Source organism: Octopus sinensis, linkage group LG24, assembly GCF_006345805.1.
Source record: "Octopus sinensis linkage group LG24, ASM634580v1, whole genome shotgun sequence".
Lineage (NCBI taxonomy): Eukaryota > Metazoa > Mollusca > Cephalopoda > Octopoda > Octopodidae > Octopus > Octopus sinensis.
Genome location: NC_043020.1, coordinates 20,015,583 through 20,037,256, shown reverse-complemented (window position 1 = coordinate 20,037,256; position 21,674 = coordinate 20,015,583). Strand labels below are relative to the sequence as shown.

Below are 21,674 nucleotides of genomic sequence, written 5' to 3'. Positions count from 1 at the left end.
GCTAAAATAGTTCAGCTGATTTTCATCAATGAAGTCTTCAAATATGGTTTGGTGTGCAAGTTAAGGAATGGAATGAGAAATCTTGACTGTTTAGTTTCATTTTTCTATGCAAGCATGGGTTATACAAATATATTATTGAAGCATTGTTTTACAGCCTAAAGCCTTTTTCTTTAATGCTAACCCTTACCTGGTTTTCAAATAGAATAAGTTTCTCTTATTCAATATGGCTTCAAAGATAAGTCAGCAGATGATTTATTGACAGAAGTGCCAGAAACAACACTGCTTGAATATTGTGATGTTTGTATAAGCGAGTGCAGATGTGAGCAAACATACATTTGTGCATGCACACACACAGTCTACCAAATCCACTCACATAGCTTCAGTTGGCCTGGGACTATAGTAGAAGACATTTGCCCAAAGTGTTGTGCATCTGAATCTAAGGCCAAATGGTTAGGAAATGAATTTCTTAATGATGCAAGGATGTTGAATTGCTTGAGAGAAACCTGAATCCTCATTATCATCATTACCATCATCATCGTCATTTAGCATCCACTTTTTCATGTTTGCATGGGTCAGGTGGAATTTGTTGAAGTAGATTTTCTATGGCCAGTTGCCCTTCTTGTTGTTGACCATCACCTATTTCCAGGCAAGGTAATATTTACCATGGAAACCTGGAAATGAACAACACCACTTGTTTGATGGTGATGTTCATTTACAACCATGATGTAAATGTCAAAACATAGATGCACACAAACATATATGTACAATTCAGAAGTGTGTGCTCTTCATGGGGCATTTTTTTGTTGTTAGTAAAAAAAGAACAGTGTGTGGTGTTTTCAGATACTGGGTGATAGGGTTAAGGTAGTTGTTGTTGAATCTGCAGTGAGGGTGAGTTCCAGGAAGACACAGAGACGGAGGAGAAAGGAAGAGGGTTGTTTTAGCATAGGGATTTGGATAGTTTATTACTGGAGAAGAAGAGATGGATGAAATGAGTGAGTTTAGGTGGACCCATTAGAAGTGAGAGTTACTGTTGTCGTAGGAGAGAGAGTTGAATGAGCCCTGGCGTATGGTCAGTACTTTAACATTTAGAGCAGCATTTCTCAACTATTTTGTTTACTTATGAACTCTTTGGTTCCTATTTTACTCATATGGACCCTCCTAGCCATTTGATGTTTAAAAAATTATATTGTCTTTTTATAATTAAACATTATTAGGAATTGTATAAAAAATAATTAAAATATTTTGTGTATCGTAGAAGTATAACCAATTTTATTGCAGATGAATTTTAATAACAAAATCTTATAAGAGGTCCTCAAGGGCCATATGGATCCCAGTTGAGAACCTCGTAGGCTCTGTGAATGGTTAATAATGAAATTATTCTTTTTCTCCTTTATGAAAACACAGTTTTAATTCATTTTAAGGGATCTGGTGTTAAGAATGAAAACCATTTGAAAGTACATATTCAACAACTGTTTTGGTGATATTTATTTTTCAGATGAAAACTGTCAGTGTTGCCTTGGTATTATGTTTGAACGTTGGAGTGGACCCTCCTGATGTTGTGAAAACCTCTCCTTGTGCTCGTTTAGAATGTTGGGTCGGTGAGTAACTTTCGCTTGTCTCAGAATTAATTATCTATTTCAGTGAAATTGGACAATTTTTTTTAAAATTCACTTTTATTTATGTTTATCATGATTAATATGTGTTAGATATGTATAAATTTTTAATTTTGTTTATAATTTTATAATTTTTTAAAATAATTTTCTTTTCTTTCCTGTTAGATCCTGCTTGTCTGTCCAGGACAGCTTTTATTCAATTTTGCAGCATTCATGTTCTCTACCTCCATCCCCAAGATGGAGCAATAGTTTGGCTGAACTTAAAGAACACATTTAGCAGTGCAGGAGATAATGTCTGAAGTGCTTCAAAATGTGTTTCACAATGCTAAAGATAGATTTGAAATTTGTAGGGATACAAATAGAGTGCATTTGCAAGATTTATAAATCTATTTGCTTTGGTGTCATAATTAACAAACACAAAATTCTGTCAGTTTCTTTAAAAAAATTGCCATTAAAATAGATAGTTAATTTTGGGACACCGTATATATGTGTGTGTGTCTTATGTGTTTTTTGCAATTGTTTTTATTACATCAGAGGATGTAACTTATTTTCCAATCTTTTTTCTTCATTTTGTAAATTAGGATATTTAGACACAAATTTAAAAGTAGCTTGAATAAATGTCAAGATTTTCAGAATTATTTGATTCAAGACAGTAGATTGATGTAGAAATATTGATTTTTAAAAAGGAAAAAAAAAACTTAATTTTGAGGAATGTTTATATTCAATTAAACTGACCCTATACTTAATTAGTACTTTATTTTAACCAGCATTTTATTACATTGACTTCTTGGAAGAATGGAAGACAAAGTTGATGTTGGTGAAATTTGAACTTATAGGAATGTAACAAAGCGTTGCACAGCATTTCATTTTAGTGTTGTAATGATTCTGTTAATTGACTGCAAGAATAATGCATCTCCTACCATCCCATCACTGTATAACACTCTCTCTCTCTCTCTCACATAACCCACCCCAATGACATCCATTTCTCTTTCTCTTTCACTACCCCCTTCTCTAACGCTGTCTTTATTACTCTCTCTCCCCTACCATCTTCTCTGAACACTAAACCTATGTAACTTTATTCAGAACTGGTTTGAAAATTCTTGACCCTTCCAACCCATGTAGGCATAGTATGCAGATTGACACACTCCATCACAGGCTTCACCTATTCAACCTACTCGTTACCACTTTGTCCCCTCTCCTTCACACTAATCCTGACATTGCCCTTCTGGACACTGTTCCTTCTGTTACTCTCTCCACTATCATTCTCTCACAACAATAAATCTTTCCCATCCATTGTGTGGGTCTCTCTCACCTTGCTAGCTACAAAGCAACTCCACTAAGGCTGGTACCGCAAAATAAGCTCCCAATACAGTCAGTAATGATTGGTAGTTCAAATTGAGCTGCAATAATGCAGGGCTCAAGAAGCCCCTTTAGTTCTGCAATCTCAGTTGTGTTGGTACCATGAAAAATGCATTCAGTATACTCTATAAAGTGGTTAGTGTTAGGAAGGGCATCAAGCTGTAGATGTAAACAAAACTGAGACATTGGAACAAGACTGAGTCTTTTGATCTGTTGATTCCTGTTGAACTGGCCAGCTCATTCCAGCATGGGAAACTGATGTAAAATGATGATGAATTCATTAGCTTTACAGCTAAGGGGATTAAACATTATTAAATATTGAGTACACAAATAAATGCAATCAGTGCATTTAAAAAATATTTTTTGTCTTTCCTGCCCTTGCAATACATTTTTGTATTACTATGTTACTTATTTATTCCATTCTGTTTTCCAGTATCTCTTTATCATAGCATTGTATGGTATATCATATATGTGACTGGATTTCCCTATTAAGTAGATGTCATATCTCATATTTACTTTTTAAGAGTAAAAAAATATGTTTGTGTATATATGTGTATGTTCATGTGAACAAATAAAGTAGCACTCAACACATTTGGTTGGAGTTACGTGTATTTTATAACAATTCGAGTTGCTTCTCATGACTATTTTAATCTAATGCTGCTTCTGTTGCGTATAAAGGATTTTTATTCAGCTGTGTGGCTATTCACATCATCAGTAATTATTTATTTACTGTTTTCCTATATCACTGACAACAAATTTCACCTAGACATGCAGTTGGCTGTAAGTACATGCTATTGACAATACCCGTGAGGCACAAATGCATCTGGTGTTCTCACCAGCCACTGCTAAGATGATTTTCATCTGCTTCCAATATATTGTGTTTTTAAACACAGCAAGTCCGTTAGAAACATTATCTTTGGGCAAATACCACAGTAAATTTGCTATTTTAATCTAATACTACTTTTGTTGCATATAACAAATATATATATGAATGTGGCTTAGTGGTTAAAGTCTTGCACTCACAATTGCTAGATCGTGGGTTCGATTTTTCAAACCGAGCAGCATGTTGTGTTCTTGAACAAAGCACTTCATTTCATGTTGCTCCATCTGGAGGAATGTTGGCCTGCTCACCTTGCCAGCAGGATGGCATCATTTGAAAGCTAAAATGATGCAAAGTCCATGGGGACCAGTAATATATAACAACATTCAATGGTCTGGTCAATCACATGATACACACATCCCTTTCTCTTTCCTGAGGGTTCTCAACTTCTGACAGTTGTAGTAGTGTTTTCATTACATACAACATACCTTGAGTATTTTAAAACTGGAAGAACCCATTCCTCTTCCAGTCATATATTTATATGGTGCGCATGCACACACACATGCACATCCAGTAGATTGATGGTTGTTGTGTTAGTCCTAAGTCAATCATGATTGAATAGGTACATGTTGGTTTGATTTATCATCAGATTGACTGGATATGACCAACCTTGATACACATGGCTACATATGAAGACCATACTGCTCATTCAGGTATGCAATAGTTAATTATATATGTAACAGTCTGATAGTCTGGACATACTGTATGCTCTTCACTTTCCAATGTTTGAAGTGTGTATTTATCATCATCACACACATACACATACACACACTACTTTACATAAATTCATGGAATAATTAAATAATTTTTTTTTCAGATCCTCTTTCCATGAGTCCTCCAAAAGCTTTAGAGACTATTGGAAATCGTCTCCACCAACAGTATGATAGATGGCAGCCACGGGCCCGTTACAAACAATCCCTGGATCCAACTGGTGATGAAGTCAAGAAACTTTGTACAACTATGAGGAGAAATGCTAAAGTAAAATAGAATTCCATTCTATTTGATTCAGTAGTTAAATGACATCACACTTCAAACATAAATGCATGAATTAGAATACCGTCAGCAGAATGTCAAAGCCTTTGTCCTGATCTTTGTTTTATGTTGAATTTTCCATGCTAGCATACCGGTATTGTTTTACTGCCAAATACTTTTCCTGTTGCTAACCATTGGTTGTTTTTCATGTAAGGGATCTCTCATATCACACATCTTTGTAGTTGCTGAGCGAGCAGATAATTTGTTGATGGGAGAAATGACAATAACTTTTGTAGAGCACAAATGGAAACAAGCCCAGACAATCACACAATGGACTTCTTTCAGTTTCCATCCGCCACATTTATTCACAAGGCTTTCGTTAACCTATTGCTATAGTAGAAGACACTTACCCAAGGTGCTGCACAGTGGGACTGAACTTAAAACCACATAGTTGGGAAGTGAGTTTCTTAACTGAACACCCATATGCGTGCCTTCTTTAATTATGATATTTCTAAACATAAAAGAAATGAATTGATCAGAAAACTTTCATTCTTGGTTATTGTTATTTTTCGAAGTGACAGACTTTGGCAAACATCTTCTGAGAAGATGACCATGTTTGTTTATATAATATGAAAATAAAATGAAGGCAAGTTGATAATGATAAAAAGGGATGGGGTAGAAGTAGACCAAGAAAGGCTTTGTAAGAAGTGATCAGGATATTGGATTACAGTCATGGTGTGATTTCTAATTGAAACATGTACAAAGATGCACATTGCACAACTCTACAACCCAAACCAAAATGGATGTTGTGTTTAAACCAGCCATATCTGGCCCAAATATTCTACATATTTTACATTCAAACTGGCCATATCTAGCCTCTTACACCTAACCTACATTGGCATTCTAAAAATAAACAATTGTATCATTGAAACCTCAAAGCTATAAGATAATACATGATTAATTCAAAACAATTTAAATAAAAAAGCATTACATTATTTACATTCTTTACATTTGACAGATATTTGTCCTTATCTTGTTTGTTGTTAACAAGTTTTGGCTGATATATCCTCCAGCCTTCATCAGGTGTCTTGGGGAAATTTTGAACCTGGGTTCTCATTCCTAAGGTATTTTTCGATGTTATTATTATTCAGGTCACTGCCTGGAATCGAACTCGGAATCTTAGGGTTAGTAGTCCGTGCTCTTAACCACTACGCCATATGTAGAGACTCAAAGCTAATACTACCTGGCTTGAATATAATGCCACCAGCCCACGGGCATATGGCGTAGTGGTTAAGAGCGTGGGCTACTAACCTCAAGATTCCAAGTTCGATTCCAGGCAGTGACCTGAATAATAATAATAATAATAACATTGAAAAATACCTTAGGAATGAGAACCCAGGTTCGAAATTTCTCCAAGCCACCTGATGAAGGCTGGAGGGTATATCAACCGAAACGTTGTGTTAACAACAAACAAGATGAGGTCAAATGTAAATAATGTACATAATTCCTCATCTCTTAAATATAGAACTGCAAAAAAGCATTACATTTAACAGAGTAATCTGAACACTAAACACACCATTATGCTGATGTAGATGGTAATAGAAACTGTCAGTCAAAATTTATCTTTTTACTGTAAAAATAACTGATTTGTGGTTCAGTGGCTGTATTGATCAGCTTGACATCAGCAAAAATTAAATTCTTACACATTTTGCCCCCTCCCCTTTCTTGTCTCTGTCAAGTTTGTAAATGATATAGAATAGTGGGAACATGTCATTTACTGCTTATCAATGTTTCAGCCCTTGTCTGTCTTGCAATTTCAGGATGAGCGAGTCCTGTTCCATTATAATGGTCATGGAGTACCAAAACCAACATCAAATGGAGAAATTTGGGTTTTTAATAAAGTAAGTGTAGTTTTGTATATTTAGCATTTAATTAATGCTGTGAAGGAATTGGTTGCAGAGTTGTCTGGGATTTGGTGTAGTATTGATACATATTAATGCAGAACTGTTGCATGATCGCTTATGTATTGATTTCATATTTTGGCACAAGGCCAGCAGTTTTAGAGGAGGGAGTAAATTGATTTCATTGGCCCCTGTTTTCAACTGGTACTTTTTTTATCGATCCCAAAAGGATGAAAGGCAAAGTTGACTTTGCCAGAATTTGAACACAGAACTTAAGGACAGACGAAATGCCACTGGAGCATTTAGCCTGGTGTGCTAACAGTTCTGCCAACTTGTCACCATATTGGTCCCTAATATATTAACGTGTTGGAATCAGGTCTGGGGTTAGTGAGAATTATAATGTAATGCTGCTTATTTAATGAGTGCATTTAATTTTCTGAGAACAAATGAAGAAATGAAGTGGAATCATCGTCATCATCATCAACATTTAATGTCCATTTTTCCATGCTCGCATGGGTTGGACAGCTTGACAGGAACTGGCAATGCCAGGGACCACACCAGGTTACATAATCTGTTTTGACTTGGTTTCTATGGCTGGATGCCCTTCCTAATGCCAACCACTTTATAGAGTGTACTGGTTGCTCTTTATGTGATACTATCACCAGTGCTTTTTACGTGGCACCAGCACCCACACCAATGCTTTCAATGTGACACCTTGGTTTTAGGATCTCAATTCTGTTGTGGTAGGCAGGTTTTTTAGAGCTGCTGTGAGGGGAAACTAATCTTCTAGAATCCTTTATTGATTTCCTTTTTTCTCCATTTTCAGACATACACGCAGTATATTCCTTTGTCTATATATGATCTTCAGAGCTGGATGGGAAGTCCATCTATTTATGTTTATGACTGTTCTAATGCTGGAGTAATTGTGGAATCTTTTAAACAGTTCTCTGCTCAGAGAGAACAAGAAAGAGAGGTGAGTTATCTGGAATTGCTGTCCTAACCCAAACACTACTACTGCTGTTGTTGCTGCCACTAGGTACTCCACACCCTACTATCAATGAGCAAGCTCTTTTTTTTATAACTGATGTCAACAGTTTTGCCTTTCCTTCAGGCTCAGTTTCCCTCAAATGCCTGTACATCCTCCTTTTTATATTGTCTTGCCTTTAAAAAATAAAATTAACATTAATTATATAAATTAAAGTAAATAAAATCAGGCAATGAGCTAGTGACATGGTGTGTGCAAAAAGCCAAAACAAAAATGTCTGAACTGAAATTTATCTGTAAATTGGGGAATGAAAACTGCAATTATAATCTGTTTTCTTTCTTTGTCCCTTTCTTTTATAAAGAAACACTGTTTGTTTGCTTTTATATTTGTTGTTCTTTGCTAGCATGCAGTCCATTTCACTTGTAAATTATGTAAAAAAAAAGATTCTATTTCTTTGATATTGTGGATTGTCTAGGTATTCAGATGCAAATATCCTACCAAATTATTACTTTTTGTCTCTAATGTCAGTAATCTATTTTTCCTGTTAATAAAATTCTTAGCAGGTATACAAAGTTCAATTAACTTGGTGGAGACCTCCATACATAATTCCTCTATTCCAGCTTGAACTGTTTTCATTTTACTTTTTTCTTCTTTTCTGTCCATCATTTCCATTTTCCTCTCACACTATTACCATTCTGACTTTATTTATTTACAGGCAATGATGAGTACTCATAATTCCTCAGTGACTGGAGAGATTAGCAGTGGTTCTTCAGTGTCATCAACTACTAATCCAACGGCAGCTTCCACCCCAGTGTCTATGAGTAACTGTATCCAGTTAGCCGCTTGTAGTAAAGATGAGCTGTTACCTATGAACCCTGAACTTCCAGCAGATGTGTTTACCTCGTGCCTCACCACCCCAATCAAAATGGCGCTCACATGGTAAGTTTAATTCAGTAAAATGGGCCTAGGCATGACTGTATGGAATTTGATAAACACAAACTGTGCAAAAGCTTATCGTATATACGTAATTGGGATTTAATGGTTAAAAACTTATAAATAAATTTTAAACCTGGTGATGCTGATTTTATTGGTTACAAGATTGTTCTCATGATCCTTGCGGGGAAACTACAGAATGCAGTAATAGAAAACACTGCTATAATTTCTTTCATTCAGATGAGACCAAAGAATTCTAGAAATATTAATGTACTTATTGTTCCAAACTAAACAAGACTAGTAAAGAAATATGGAAAATCATTAATAAGAAAGATGAAACACTTAAAAGCTCTAATGTATGCAAATATATGTATGTATGTATTTACACATGGGGGTGAGTATCTATGCAAGCATCTGTTTATTTTAAATTAATTTTTATGATGCATTGGCAAATGATATAAACATTGTCAGTCTTGCTGTTAAAAATGCAGTGAAAGCAATTATTGGCCTGTTGCAGACCTGTAACCAAACAACACTTGATTACCAAAGGCAATATGTATGTGGCTGTCAACATCATCATCATCATCATCATCATTTTAACATCCACTTTTCCTTGTTTGCATGGATCTGATGGAACTTGTTGAGGTGGATTTGTCTATGGTTTCCTTTCCCCAACTCACCTGTTTCAAAAGTAAGGTAATATTTCCCCATGACCAGACACATTTTCATTGATGATTGGAAAAGAAAGACCCCCCCCCACTTGCATGTCGTGCAAAGTCAAGGCAGTAACACACACACACACGTATGTCAGGCTTCTGTCAGTTTCTGTCTGCCAAATTCACCCACAAGGCTTTGGTCAGTCTTGGGCTATAAGAAGACACTTGCCTAAGGTGCCATACAGTGTGGTTGACAAGCAAACTCCATACCACACAGCCATGCTTAAGCCTTCCTCTTTCTCTCTCTCATATTTTAAACCAGTTTGGTAAATGTCAAGATATGAAACTATCAGCACTTTAGTAACTTCTGGTAATTGATTATAATAATGGTTTCAAATTTTGGCACAAGGCCAGCAGTTTTGGAGGAAGGGTTTAGTTGATTACATTGCCCCCCCCCCTCACCTCCTACTTATTTATCGACCCCAAAAGGATGAAAGACAAAATTGGCCTTGGCAAAATTTGAACTCAGAATATAAGGACATGAAATACTGCTAAGCATTTGCCTGGTGTGCTAATGATTCTGCCAACTTGCTGCCTTAATAGTAATCATATAATGTTGTTTCAGTTTCACTCCCACTGTGGTATCTTTGGCAAGTGTCTTCTGATATAACCCCAGGCCAATCAAAGCCTTGTGAGTGAAATTGGTTGATGGAAACTGAAGATGCCCATTATACGAGGAGCGTTCAATAAGTAATGCCCCTGACCCACTTCCCATAGCAGTAGAGCAACGAAACTTGGCACAGTTATTAGTCTTTTTCTACATAGGAACCACCCAGAGTTACGCATTTCTCCCATTCTTTGATGCAGCTCTGAAGACCGTTTTTGTAGTAGACCCCAGCTTGGTCCTCCAACCACGACGTGACTTCAGAAATCAAGGCTGCATCATCTGGGAAACGCTTTCCTTTCAAAAACAACTTCATGGCTGGGAAGAGGTGAAAATCAGAGGGTGCAAGGTCAGGAGAGAAAGGGAATGGGGGATGAGTTCATAGCCGCACGCCTGTGCTTCTGATCTGGCGACATTCAAGTTGTGGATCGGAGCGTTGTCCTGCAGGAGTAGGATGACTTTGCTGATCTTGCCCCGCCTCTTGATTTTGATAGCTTCTCTTAATTTCCTCAAAAGTGAAGCATAATAGACTCCTGTAATTGTGGCACCCTTTGCCAGGAAATCTGTCATCATTACTCCGTCCTGGTCCCAGAAGACTGTGAGCATGACCTTGCCAGCGGAGGGCTGTACCCTTGCCTTCTTTGGAGGAGGTGAGTCACGGTGCTTCCACTGCATTGACTGGGTTTGGTCTCTGGATCATAGGGATGGACCCAGGTTTCATCCTGTGTAATCAGTCTTTTGAAAAATTTTGACTCATCATCTTGGCACATCTCCAAATTCATCCTCGAGCACTCGACGTGTTCTTGCTTCTGGAAAGGTGTGAGCAACCTAGGAATCCATCTGGCAGACATCTTTTGCATATGCAAATGGTCATGAATGATAGTTTCCACAGACCCGGTGCTAATCTTGACCTCATGCGCTATTTGGCGAATAGTTATGCGTCGATCTTCCAAAATGACAGCCTCAACTTGACGGACAGATGCCTTATCAATGGCAGAAGGGGGCGACCAGATCTGGGAGCTGTTTCCACAGAGTTCCGACCATGTTTGAATTCACGATGCCAGCGTTTTACAAGTTCATATGATGGGGCATCATCACCATAAGTTACTTTCATTTCATCAAAAGTCCCCCGTGGTGTGCGTCCTTTCAAATACAAAAACCGGATCACTGCTCGACACTCAACAGGCTCCATTTCCCACTTGACTCAGTTCAAATACCTGTAAATCAGAAACCACAATTAGTTCAGAGCTGTAATTTGCAACTTAATCTATAGAGATATAAATAATTGCACATGCAAAATTTTAGCTAGATCAAACAACTGCAAGTGGGTCAGGGGCATTACTTATTGAACGCCCCTCGTAAATATATATGTATATATATATATATGTATATATATATATATATATATATATATATATGATCTTGGGTTTATGCTTTTTATTAGTTTAAAGTCAGTTCTTGTCAGTTGTCTATTTTTGTTTATAATTTCAGGTATGTTTCACAGGATTCTGGTAAGCTTGTTTCTGGCGCCACTCAAGAACTTGTTGACAAGTGAGTTAAGCTTCAAAATCTCGACCTAACATTTCTCCATCTACCTTATAGCAGTTATGTTTCATTTTCAGTGTTTCTTTCCAACATCATCATCATCATTTAACAAATACCTATTTGTCTTGAACTGATTTCAGTCATTGGCCTGTGGCCATGCTGGGGATCTGTTTCAAGGGGTTTCAGTTAACCACATTTGTCCAAGTACTATTTCAATTTGGTACTTATTTTATCAATTTATTTTAATCAGATGACTAAATTACCTTCTCATACACTCAAGACACCAGTTCATATTGATGTACTCAAATCTATAACATCTTCACTGCATGTGTGTGTATGTAATTGTGCTGGTACATGAAAAAAGCACCCATTACTCACTGTAAAGTGGTTGGTGTTAGCAATGGCATCAACCATGCCAAAACAGATGTTGGAACACAGTGCACTCCGTGGACCCATCAAATCCTGTAAAGCCATCCAACTCATGCCAGCATGAAAAATGCACATTAAATGTTGATGTTGAAGATTATGGACACAAATGGGCTGAGGTTCACTACAGCTGTTTCAGACCTGTTTTTTTATTGATGAACAAATCAATTACGTGATGTAAAAAAAAAATGTTTTCTTCAGGTGAATTAAAATAAAATTTTATATTTAGGATTTTAGAATTTTTCACACTGTTGGTATTGGATATGCTCTCCTTAATTATACCTTGGAGTCCTGATTAATAAAATACCTCAGTTCTTGTAGATCCTGCAAATAATTTTATGTATATTTAAGCTAAGTTTAGGTTAGTTAAAATATGTTTGTAACATATTTCAACTGCTAAAAGGCAAATCCACTGCAGTTACCATGGAGAAAAATTCTCTCTTATGGTTAAAAGGTATAAAAATACCATATATGTCCAGTGTTATCCCCTGTCAGGATTCCCAGACATCGATGTTTCTAGCTCTTTAGTTGTTATCCATGGGAAATATCTAAGAGAGGCAACTCTGGACAAACCTTATCAAAACTATAGCTATAATTAGAATATGCCTTTACACATTTTTACCATAAGAAAGAAATTTTCTCCACAGTAACTGCAGTGAATTTGCCTTTTAACAGTTGAAGTATGTCACAAACCTATTTTAACTAACCTAAACTTTGCTTATGCCTAAACACTGCTTGGCACTAATTTTACTGTAATATATGCATGCACAGGCTTGAGTGCGTAGTGAAGAAGTTTGCTTTGCAACTACATTGTTTGGGGTTCAGTCTCAGTGCATAGAAATTGAACAAGTATCTTCTACAATTTGTTCTGGACTGACCAATGCCTTGTATATGAATTTGGTAGATGGGAAAACTGCAGAATCCTTTCGTAATATGCATGTGTAAAGATGCATTCACAGCTATTTATTGTTTTTCCTTTTTCCTCATGTAGAATACCTGGGCAGTTGAATGATAGACGGACAATGCTTGGTGAATTAAACTGGATTTTCACAGCAATTACAGATACTATTGCTTGGAACACACTTCCAAGAGGTAGGAATATCATTCCTCTCTCCTTTTCCTCATCCATCTTTTGTTAGTTTCTCTGTATCTTTTTCTGTTTTGCAATTTCGTTTTCTTCATTTTTAAACTTTCTCTTCTCGTACATTCTTCACTTTCTTGTGTGATAAAAACAGTTTTTAAATGGGGGTCAAAGAAATGGAAAGCAGTTCTGTTCATTGTCCTTCCTGATGCCATTAGTGATATCAGATTAGAATGTTTCAAACTGAAAATTATGCTGTGGCTTCTCTTTTTAGAAGTTTACTACAGAGAGCTGTTTGCCTTAGGGCAGTGGCTCTGTGGTTCCAGACCTCTAGTGTGGTGTTTATAAGAGTAGCACTAGGGTCTCATGAGCTGTGTTCAACATTTTAAAAGTTTGTTGAGTAAAATGTATAATTACTCAGTTACCTGGGTTCTCATTCCTAAGGTATTTTTCGATGTTGTTGTTGTTATTATTATTATCATTATTATTTAGGTCACTGCCTGGAATCAAACTCTGAATCTTGGGCTTAGTAGCCCGTACTCTTTACCACAGTAGTTAAGAGCGTGGGCTACTAACCCCAAGATTCCGAGTTCAATTCCAGGCAGTGACCTGAATAATAATAATAATAATATCGAAAAATACCTTAAGAATGAGAACCCAGGTTCGAAATTTCCCCAAGACACCTGATGAAGGCTGGAGGATATATCAGCCGAAACATTGTGTTAACAACAAACAAAAGGAAGACAAATATCTGTCAAATGTAAATAATGTACATAATTCCTCATCTCTTAAATATAGAACTGGAAGGGTAAGAATTGTTTGTAATTTAAAAACAGTATTTTTGAGTGGAGGAGGCTTAACTCTCTTGACCCCAGAATTTAATTAGCATTTAATTTTATTGCTCCTCCCCCACTACCACCACCATAAGGAGAAAAAGCAAAATTAATCTCAACAGATTTGAACTCAGAATGTAAAGAGCTGGGAGAAATATTGCAAAGTATCACTCTCATGATTCTGTCAATGCTTTTTATCCCTAACAGCTTTTCTGAAAAGAAAAAAATATATATAGTTGATGTATATTCTGTTGTCAACTATAGTGAGCTGTTTTAGAGCAAATATCCTTACAGCTGCATACTTTTATCACTAACCATTTCACTGAAAGGTTGGTGTGGAGCCTTTCAGAGTGGCCTAGTAGACTAAAACACAGTCCTGGAAACACAAATTTACAATAAGAATGACCCAGGTTCAAATCCAACTGGTGACAGGATTTTGGAAAGTAGCAGGAGGACACATAGGTGTCATGACCTGGGTGGGCTCAGCTCCTGTAGAGTGTCAGGTATAAGGGCCAAAACGTTTGTCAGATGGGAGTTCTTCCTCAGAAGATCTCTCTTGCAGTGTACTTGCCTTGTGGCAAATTTCTGTTTTTTTTTTTTTTTTGTATCAATTCAGCAGACTGAGGCATGAAGAGTTAGGAATCTTACTTTGGAGGGCAATACAATATTTAATCTATAATAGATGTTTATTACATTGTTTTATGTTCCTGTAAAAGGCATGAATATTACTGACTCCCATATAAATATGATGATATAAAAAATGTAAGAAATCAATGTTGTAACAAAGTTATTTGGTGAAAAATTATTGAATTACCTTTGTGTTTTTTTTTTCTTTTATAGAATTATTTCAAAAATTGTTCAGGCAAGATTTATTGGTTGCCAGTCTTTTTCGCAACTTTCTGCTGGCAGAAAGAATTATGCGATCTTACAACTGTACTCCAGTTTCAAGCCCACCTTTGCCCCCCACATATCAGCATCGGATGTGGTGAGTTGCAGTTTTATTTATTTATTGTGTCATCTACTGATAAATCCATCTCATAAAAATGCCATTTCAAACAAATTCATCATCCGAATCATTTTCACATTCTCTTTTTACAAGAATATAAAGAGGTTGGATTGGATGGGCCTGTTTTAACAGTGTTTTAACTATTTGTTATGGTTCTTCATCTGGTTTCTGAAATCCACCATTCTGTGAGAACACCTTAACAAGTGTACATATAGACAACTTAACACAACAGCCATTTAGTATAGCCAATATATGTATATGAATGCAATGATGATGATGCAAACACTTCTATTAGGTTGAATCTGCCATCATGATACAAGTTAGTAATTGATGTATTTCAAGAAAGACGTAAATTTCTAGGTATATGCAACAAAAAGGAATATCTGAAGTTTTATCGATATACAGAGTGGTGCAGTAAGTGTAGGGTAGCATGTTTAGTGCTATGAAAAAATAGTTAGAATATGATAAACTGTAGATATAATCATCAACAAATAATAAGAATTTTATAAATAGCAGAGTGTGTAAAAGTTAAATAGAATTATTTTACTTGTAAATAAGGAGGTATCATCTGCCTGTATTGGTAACAATTAAATTTTTGTCAGTGTAAGTTCAATATTCAAGAATTAGGTGTAGGTTATTAAAGTGTTACAATTTAAAAATTTAGGTGCTATCATAAATGGGGAAAATAAGTAATTTCATAGATAGCAGAATATTTGAATATGGTCTGATATAATTACCTGTCACTGAAGCAGAGATACAAAGGGTTAATAAAGTAGGAAAATTAATTGTATTGATCTAGGTAGAAGTGAAAGTGCATGGCTCAGTTGTTAGAGCATTGGGCTCACTATCATGTGGTAGTGAGTTCAGTTCCTGGACTGGGCTGTGTGCTGTGTTCTTGAACAAGACACTTTATTTCACGTTGCTCCAGTTGACTTAGCTGTAGAAATGAGTTGCAATGTCACTGGTGTCAAGCTTTATTGCCCTTTGCCTTTCCCTTGGATAACATCCATGACGTGGAGGGGGGGGGGCTGGTATGTATGGGCGTCTGTTGGTCTTCCATTAACAACCTTGCCTGGAATTGTGCATTGGAGGGTAACTTTCTAAGTGCAATCCTATGGTCATTCATGACCAAAGGGGTTCGTTACCTTTTGGTAGTTGAATGTATGGATGGTTAACACAGCAGGGAATTATCTAGTAAACAAAATAAATAAATAAATAAAAATGATGTAGGTACTGGTAATCATATGTAAGAAATAAACCTACCAACAACACAAATGAAGATCTATCATAGTAGTTTAATAATTTTACTTTCTCTTTTTAGGGCTGCCTGGGATTTTGCTCTTGATATGTGCTTACGTCAGCTGTCTAAGATTGTTGATAGTGATGGTACGCAATTTGACCACAGTACTTTCTTTGCACAGCAGTTAACAGCATTCCAAGTTTGGCTAACATATGGTTCTGAGACACGGAATCCACCTGAACAGCTACCAATCGTATTACAGGTAATCTAGAGTACATTTGTCATAACAATCATTGTATTTGAAACATGTCTCACAGAAACTATAGTTTCATCTCTGTGCCAATATGTAATGGTTTTATTATTTAGTAGAATAAAGCAGCAATTTGGTAGAAGTGTTAGCATGCTGGACAAAATGCTGAGAAGAGTTTCTTTTGGCTTTATGTTCTGAGTTCAAACGCTGCTGAGGTCGACTTTGCACTTCACCCTTTCGAGGTTGATAAAATAAGTATTAGTTGAGCACTGAGGTCAATGGAATAGATATCCTTATCACTCAAAATTGTTGCCCTTATGTTGAAATAGAAAAGCATAATTTGGTAGAATCGTTTGAGCATTGGGAAAATGTGCTTTGTGGGATTCTTTCAGCTTTTGACTTCTGAGTTCAAATCTCACCAAGATCAACTTTACTTTTCATCTTTCTAGGGTTGATAAAATAAAGTACTAGCTAAGTATTGGAAATGATGGTATATACTAACCCACTTCCTCCAAAATTACTGGCCTTGTGCATAAATTAGAAACTTTATTATTATTATTGAATTGGCTGAATTGGTAGAGTATTGAACTAAATATCTTGAGATATTTAGTTACAGCCCTTTGTTTTGAGTTCAAATCCTGCCAAAGTCAACTCCTGTTTTCATCATTCTGAGATTGATAAAATAAAGATCCAGTCAGTCTACTCAACTAAACTGTCCTCCTTAATTTTGGCATTGCAGCTATGTTAAAAAGAATTATTATTATTAAGACGAAGGTAGTAAGCTGGCAAGATCATTAGCATGCCAGACAAAATGCTTTGCAATATTTCGTCTGTCTTTATGTTCTGAGTTCAAATTCTGCCTAGGTCGTTCAAGAGGTAATAAGTAGCAATTGAACACTGGGGTTGATGTAATCGACTTGCCCCCTCCCCCAAACTTGATGGCCTTGTGTCAAAATTTGAAATCATCATCATTATTATTATTCAAAATATGAAGACACTGATCAATAATGAAAAGCCAAAACAGTGTTATGTGTTACAACTAACTGATGTCTTAGGAAAGTAGCAGGGTAGTTTGGTGTCGCAATGGCCATTCAGTTTATTAAAATGTGAATCAGTATATGGTGCTGGTTCTCTATTCTGTTTATCATCTCCAATTACTTACATTTGGCTAAAAGTGGCAAAGTTAGTTACTTTACTTTGATGTTTGATATATTCCTTGTTCTTTCCCAACCTGAAAGTTTGAGGGTTGACATCTTTCTTGGTGGAATATATCATAACATGGAAAATAGAATTGATTATTTTTATGAAAAACTAATTTTTTTGGTTTTTACAATTTTGCTAATCTGCTGTAAATATTTAATGTTAATTACTTTCATTTAAGTTTTTGCCATAATATAAGGCTACCATTGCTCCCTTACATTTCCTGTATCTAGTTTTCATTGTCACTTTCTACTCAAACATATTTTATATTCCAAACCAAAGATAATTAAACATGCTGCCAATCTTGCAGTAAAGTTAAAGAGTCTCTTGAATTTGTGTTGTGACAATATTTTATTTCCTTTATTCTATTATAACTTCTTTCATTCAACATTGCAGGTTTTGTTGAGTCAAGTCCACAGGGTGAGAGCACTGGAACTCTTGGGCCGGTTCCTGGATTTGGGTCCCTGGGCAGTCAGTCTGGTAATGACTTTTAAAATTTTGTCTTCATTTTTACATTTATGTATTTGTTTTGCAAGTTTCTTGATGTGAAACCATGTGTTGAAACATTTATTATACTTGGAGATGGTCATATTTTGCCAATTAAACGCACTATGTATTTGGTCATCACTGCAGTTTTATTATTTTTATTATCTTAGTTTTTTTGTCAAGGCTCTTTCATCACACATCCTGTGACCTCTTCAGCGACTCTTTATCCCACATCTGTTTTTGTTTTTACGGCAGACATATTATTTTGTAGTTCCAAACTTTTTATGTTTTAACTTGATTTATGTGGTGGGTGACTATGGGCTCCTCCAGTTACCACACAATGCTAATTTCTATTTCTTTCCCGTTATATCTGAAATGTATTTTATTTTTAAATTCCTGTAGTGCTTTCTCTGTTTAAATCTCTCAATCCTGTTAGAAACTAGTGATTTTAATGAAATGCAATTATTCCAGTATAAAAATCATAAATATATAATTCTACTGTGTGGCACATCATGGGAAAGTGCCTCCTATTGTAGCCCTGGCCTGACTAATGCCTTAGTGGATTTGGTAGACAGAAACTGGAGGAAGTCCATCACATAAGGATGTATGTGAGAGTGACGCATCCTTGTATTTGCATTTGATATCAGGTGATGGTTGTAAATAAGCATCATTGTCAGACAAGCAATGTTGTTTTTTTCCAGTCTTTTGTGAAAACCTGACTGGCCATAGGGAAATATAATTTGCCTGGAAACAGGTGAAGGTTGAAGACAGGAAGGGCATCCAGCTGTAAAAAAAATCTACCTCAACAAATTCTGCTTGACCAATGCAAGCATTGTTAAGTGGATGTAAAATAACGATGATAATTGCATGATTTTGGATGAAACTTGCTGATAGAATGTTATGATTGTTGGCGTACACTGTGAATGTAGTTTAGTTGTTATGTTGCTTTCACCTGCCAAAGTAGGTTAGATGCAAGTGGATTACACGTAAATATGTTCACCTATATTTGCAAGATATCAATTCTTGGGTATTGAATTTCTGTTTCAGGAATGAATCTATGTTCCTGTTAGTTTCTAATTGCACAATTAGCATCAGAAAAAATATTCCCAAGATATGTCTTCCTCTCCTCCATTGGTGTAATGAGGGTGGTATTGCCCTGTTGATGTGCATACTTTATGATCCTATTGCTCCTTATCACAGACACTTCTTCAGGAAGTGAAAGGTTTTGTAGGGCCCTCATCACTAATGAAAATATTGTTACAGTGACTAGCTATACAATCATTCCATTCCTGCTCAGAATCTGTAAATCTCAGTATCACTTAGATTGCTCGTGTATACAGATTATATTGAAATATCACTGTGTTTATTTTCTCTAAGCTGTCTTTCTCTAATAGTAATAATAATAATGAATCATTAATAGATAATATCACCAAATTCTAGTTGACTGCTTTGAGGTATTATCCATCACTATGCTCAAAAATCCAAGGAAGGAGAAATCCAAAGAAACACAATTGATTAAGCATAAAAAAATAAACATGTGGCATAAGGAAGAAGTCTTTTGGCAAGATGCTCTTTCTAAAATGAGGCTAAATTTAGTTTCTTACACAGGAGAGTACTTAGTTCCTGTTTCTAATCTTTGCTCTTTTTTGTTAGGCCATGGTTGGAGAACATAGACACAGTTTACTTTGATGTTCAGTATATTTTATCACATATAGTATAATAGTGTCATTTATTGCTTTCCGTAAATCTTTTTCTTACTAACATTGATGGAATTTTTTTTTTTGTAAATTTGGATTTTTACTTATTGTTGGGCACAGTTAATTTTACAGTTGGATAGAAAAATCAATTCCAGCAGTGAGTTATTTTCTTTCATTTCTAAACTATGCATCAAGTACATAATATTCAAATTTTATCTCTTGTCAATAAAAGATGACAATATCAAGAATAGCTAGATTATTTATGAGCTAACATCTAGTTCTGTTAGAAAGAAGCAAAAGATTGAGAATGACAGTAAGCATTGTGTTTGTACATGTTTTACTATAATTTCTGTATTTATAAACCATCCACAGAGTTAAACTATTGGCAAGCTGAATCATTCATGCATATTTTCAGTTTCATGATTGTAACTAAAATGCTTCTCTTATGGCTGCCAATCTTTTGAAGGTAGGCATGAATATCAGCTTTTATTTGTGTATAAAACTGGTTGACAAGGTTGGACACTTACCACATGATCAAGAGTATAGTCACTGCCACCACAGTCATTGTATGGTAACCTTGAGCAAGTATTGGGTCATCCCATAAATAATGTGGGTTTTTCAACTGCATGACTTAAAAGTCGGAGGGGGTCAGGATAAACTACTTGCATCAACTTGCTATAAAAGCAGGTAGTAATTTTACCTTGTCCTTATTCTTAGTGCAAGTTTTGAAGAGTGCAGTTCAATTTTAATAGTTATTTTTTTCAAAGCTATTATGGAAGTGACAAAGGAATATATTTGGCATATTTTGCTTTATGAGTTCAGTAAAGGCAACAACGCAATGCAAAGTATGAGGAATATTAATGCAGTATATGGGGATCGGACAATAAGTGTAAGCCAGTGTCAATGGTGGTTCCAGACAATCTGAGCCAGAAACTACAGCCCATAAGACGAGCCTCATCCTTGAAGATCTGTAGAGCTTGTCAGAATATTCTGCAAACACTGGTGGAAGAAAATCCCATGGTAACTGTTGAGGAACTAGCAGAGAAGCTTGGATTAGGTCATTCAACCATTCATGACACCTGTGTGCCATCAGAATCATCAGCAAATTGGGTCAGTGGGTTCCTCACAAACTTTCCCAGTCTAATCACATGCAGAGAGTGAATGTGTGCTCTTTGCTGTCACATCTCACGAATTAACCTTCTTTTGGACTGAATAGTGACAGGTGATGAGAAATAGATTCTCTATGAAAATGTCAAGCACCAATGACAGTGGGTAGGGAAAGGAGAAACACCATCATCCTAGGCTAAAGGTCTTCACCATGTAAGGTGTTATCTGTTTGGTGGGATATGAAAGGCTTAGTCCATTTTGAACTTTTAAACCCAAACCAGATGATAACAAAGGGGATCTACTGCAAGCAGCTTGAGTGGTTTAAGTCAGCACCATCTTTGGTTTCAAGATGAAAGATGTTCTTCCATCTGGATAATGCTCAGCCACATACAGTGAGGATAACATTCTAAAGGCTGGAGCAGTTTGAATGGGAAACGATGCCCCACCCACCATATTCGCCAGAGGTTGCTCCGTCTGATTATCATTTATTCTGCAGTTTTCAAAATCATTTGGACAGAAAAAATATGAGTTCTGTAGATGAGGAGGAGTATTTTTTGTCACGGACAAGTGAATTTTAGAAGAAGGGGCCTTGCAAGTCGACCAGATAAATGGAAGAGCATTGTAGAAAATGAAGGAGAGTAAATTTTAGATTAAAAAAGAACTTTGTTTATCTTAATTTTGAAAAATAAAAGTATTAAAAAATCGCATTATTTATGGGATGACCCAATATATATTATTACTACAGTTGGTTGATGTTGAGGTGGGCTCAACAATGCTCCCTCTATGCAACATTTGAATGTTGCGTAAGAAAGACAATCAGAAAAAAAAAAGAAAAGGAAG

The 21,674-nt window shown here is 36.0% G+C and overlaps 1 protein-coding gene across 2 annotated transcripts in view; it reads left to right on the top strand.

Annotated features, from left to right (window-relative positions):
• The window catches only part of LOC115223771 (regulatory-associated protein of mTOR), an 84,426-nt gene that overhangs the window by 3,932 nt on the left and 58,820 nt on the right, over positions 1-21,674 (top strand). For both annotated transcript variants that reach the window (XM_029794432.2, XM_029794431.2), the window contains exons 2-11: positions 1,496-1,598; positions 4,670-4,830; positions 6,645-6,725; positions 7,552-7,698; positions 8,426-8,649; positions 11,455-11,514; positions 12,926-13,026; positions 14,689-14,833; positions 16,176-16,356; positions 17,941-18,024. In XM_029794432.2, coding sequence (XP_029650292.1) covers positions 1,496-1,598; positions 4,670-4,830; positions 6,645-6,725; positions 7,552-7,698; positions 8,426-8,649; positions 11,455-11,514; positions 12,926-13,026; positions 14,689-14,833; positions 16,176-16,356; positions 17,941-18,024 — 1,287 coding nt within the window. The remainder of the gene's footprint in view (positions 1-1,495; positions 1,599-4,669; positions 4,831-6,644; positions 6,726-7,551; positions 7,699-8,425; positions 8,650-11,454; positions 11,515-12,925; positions 13,027-14,688; positions 14,834-16,175; positions 16,357-17,940; positions 18,025-21,674) is intronic.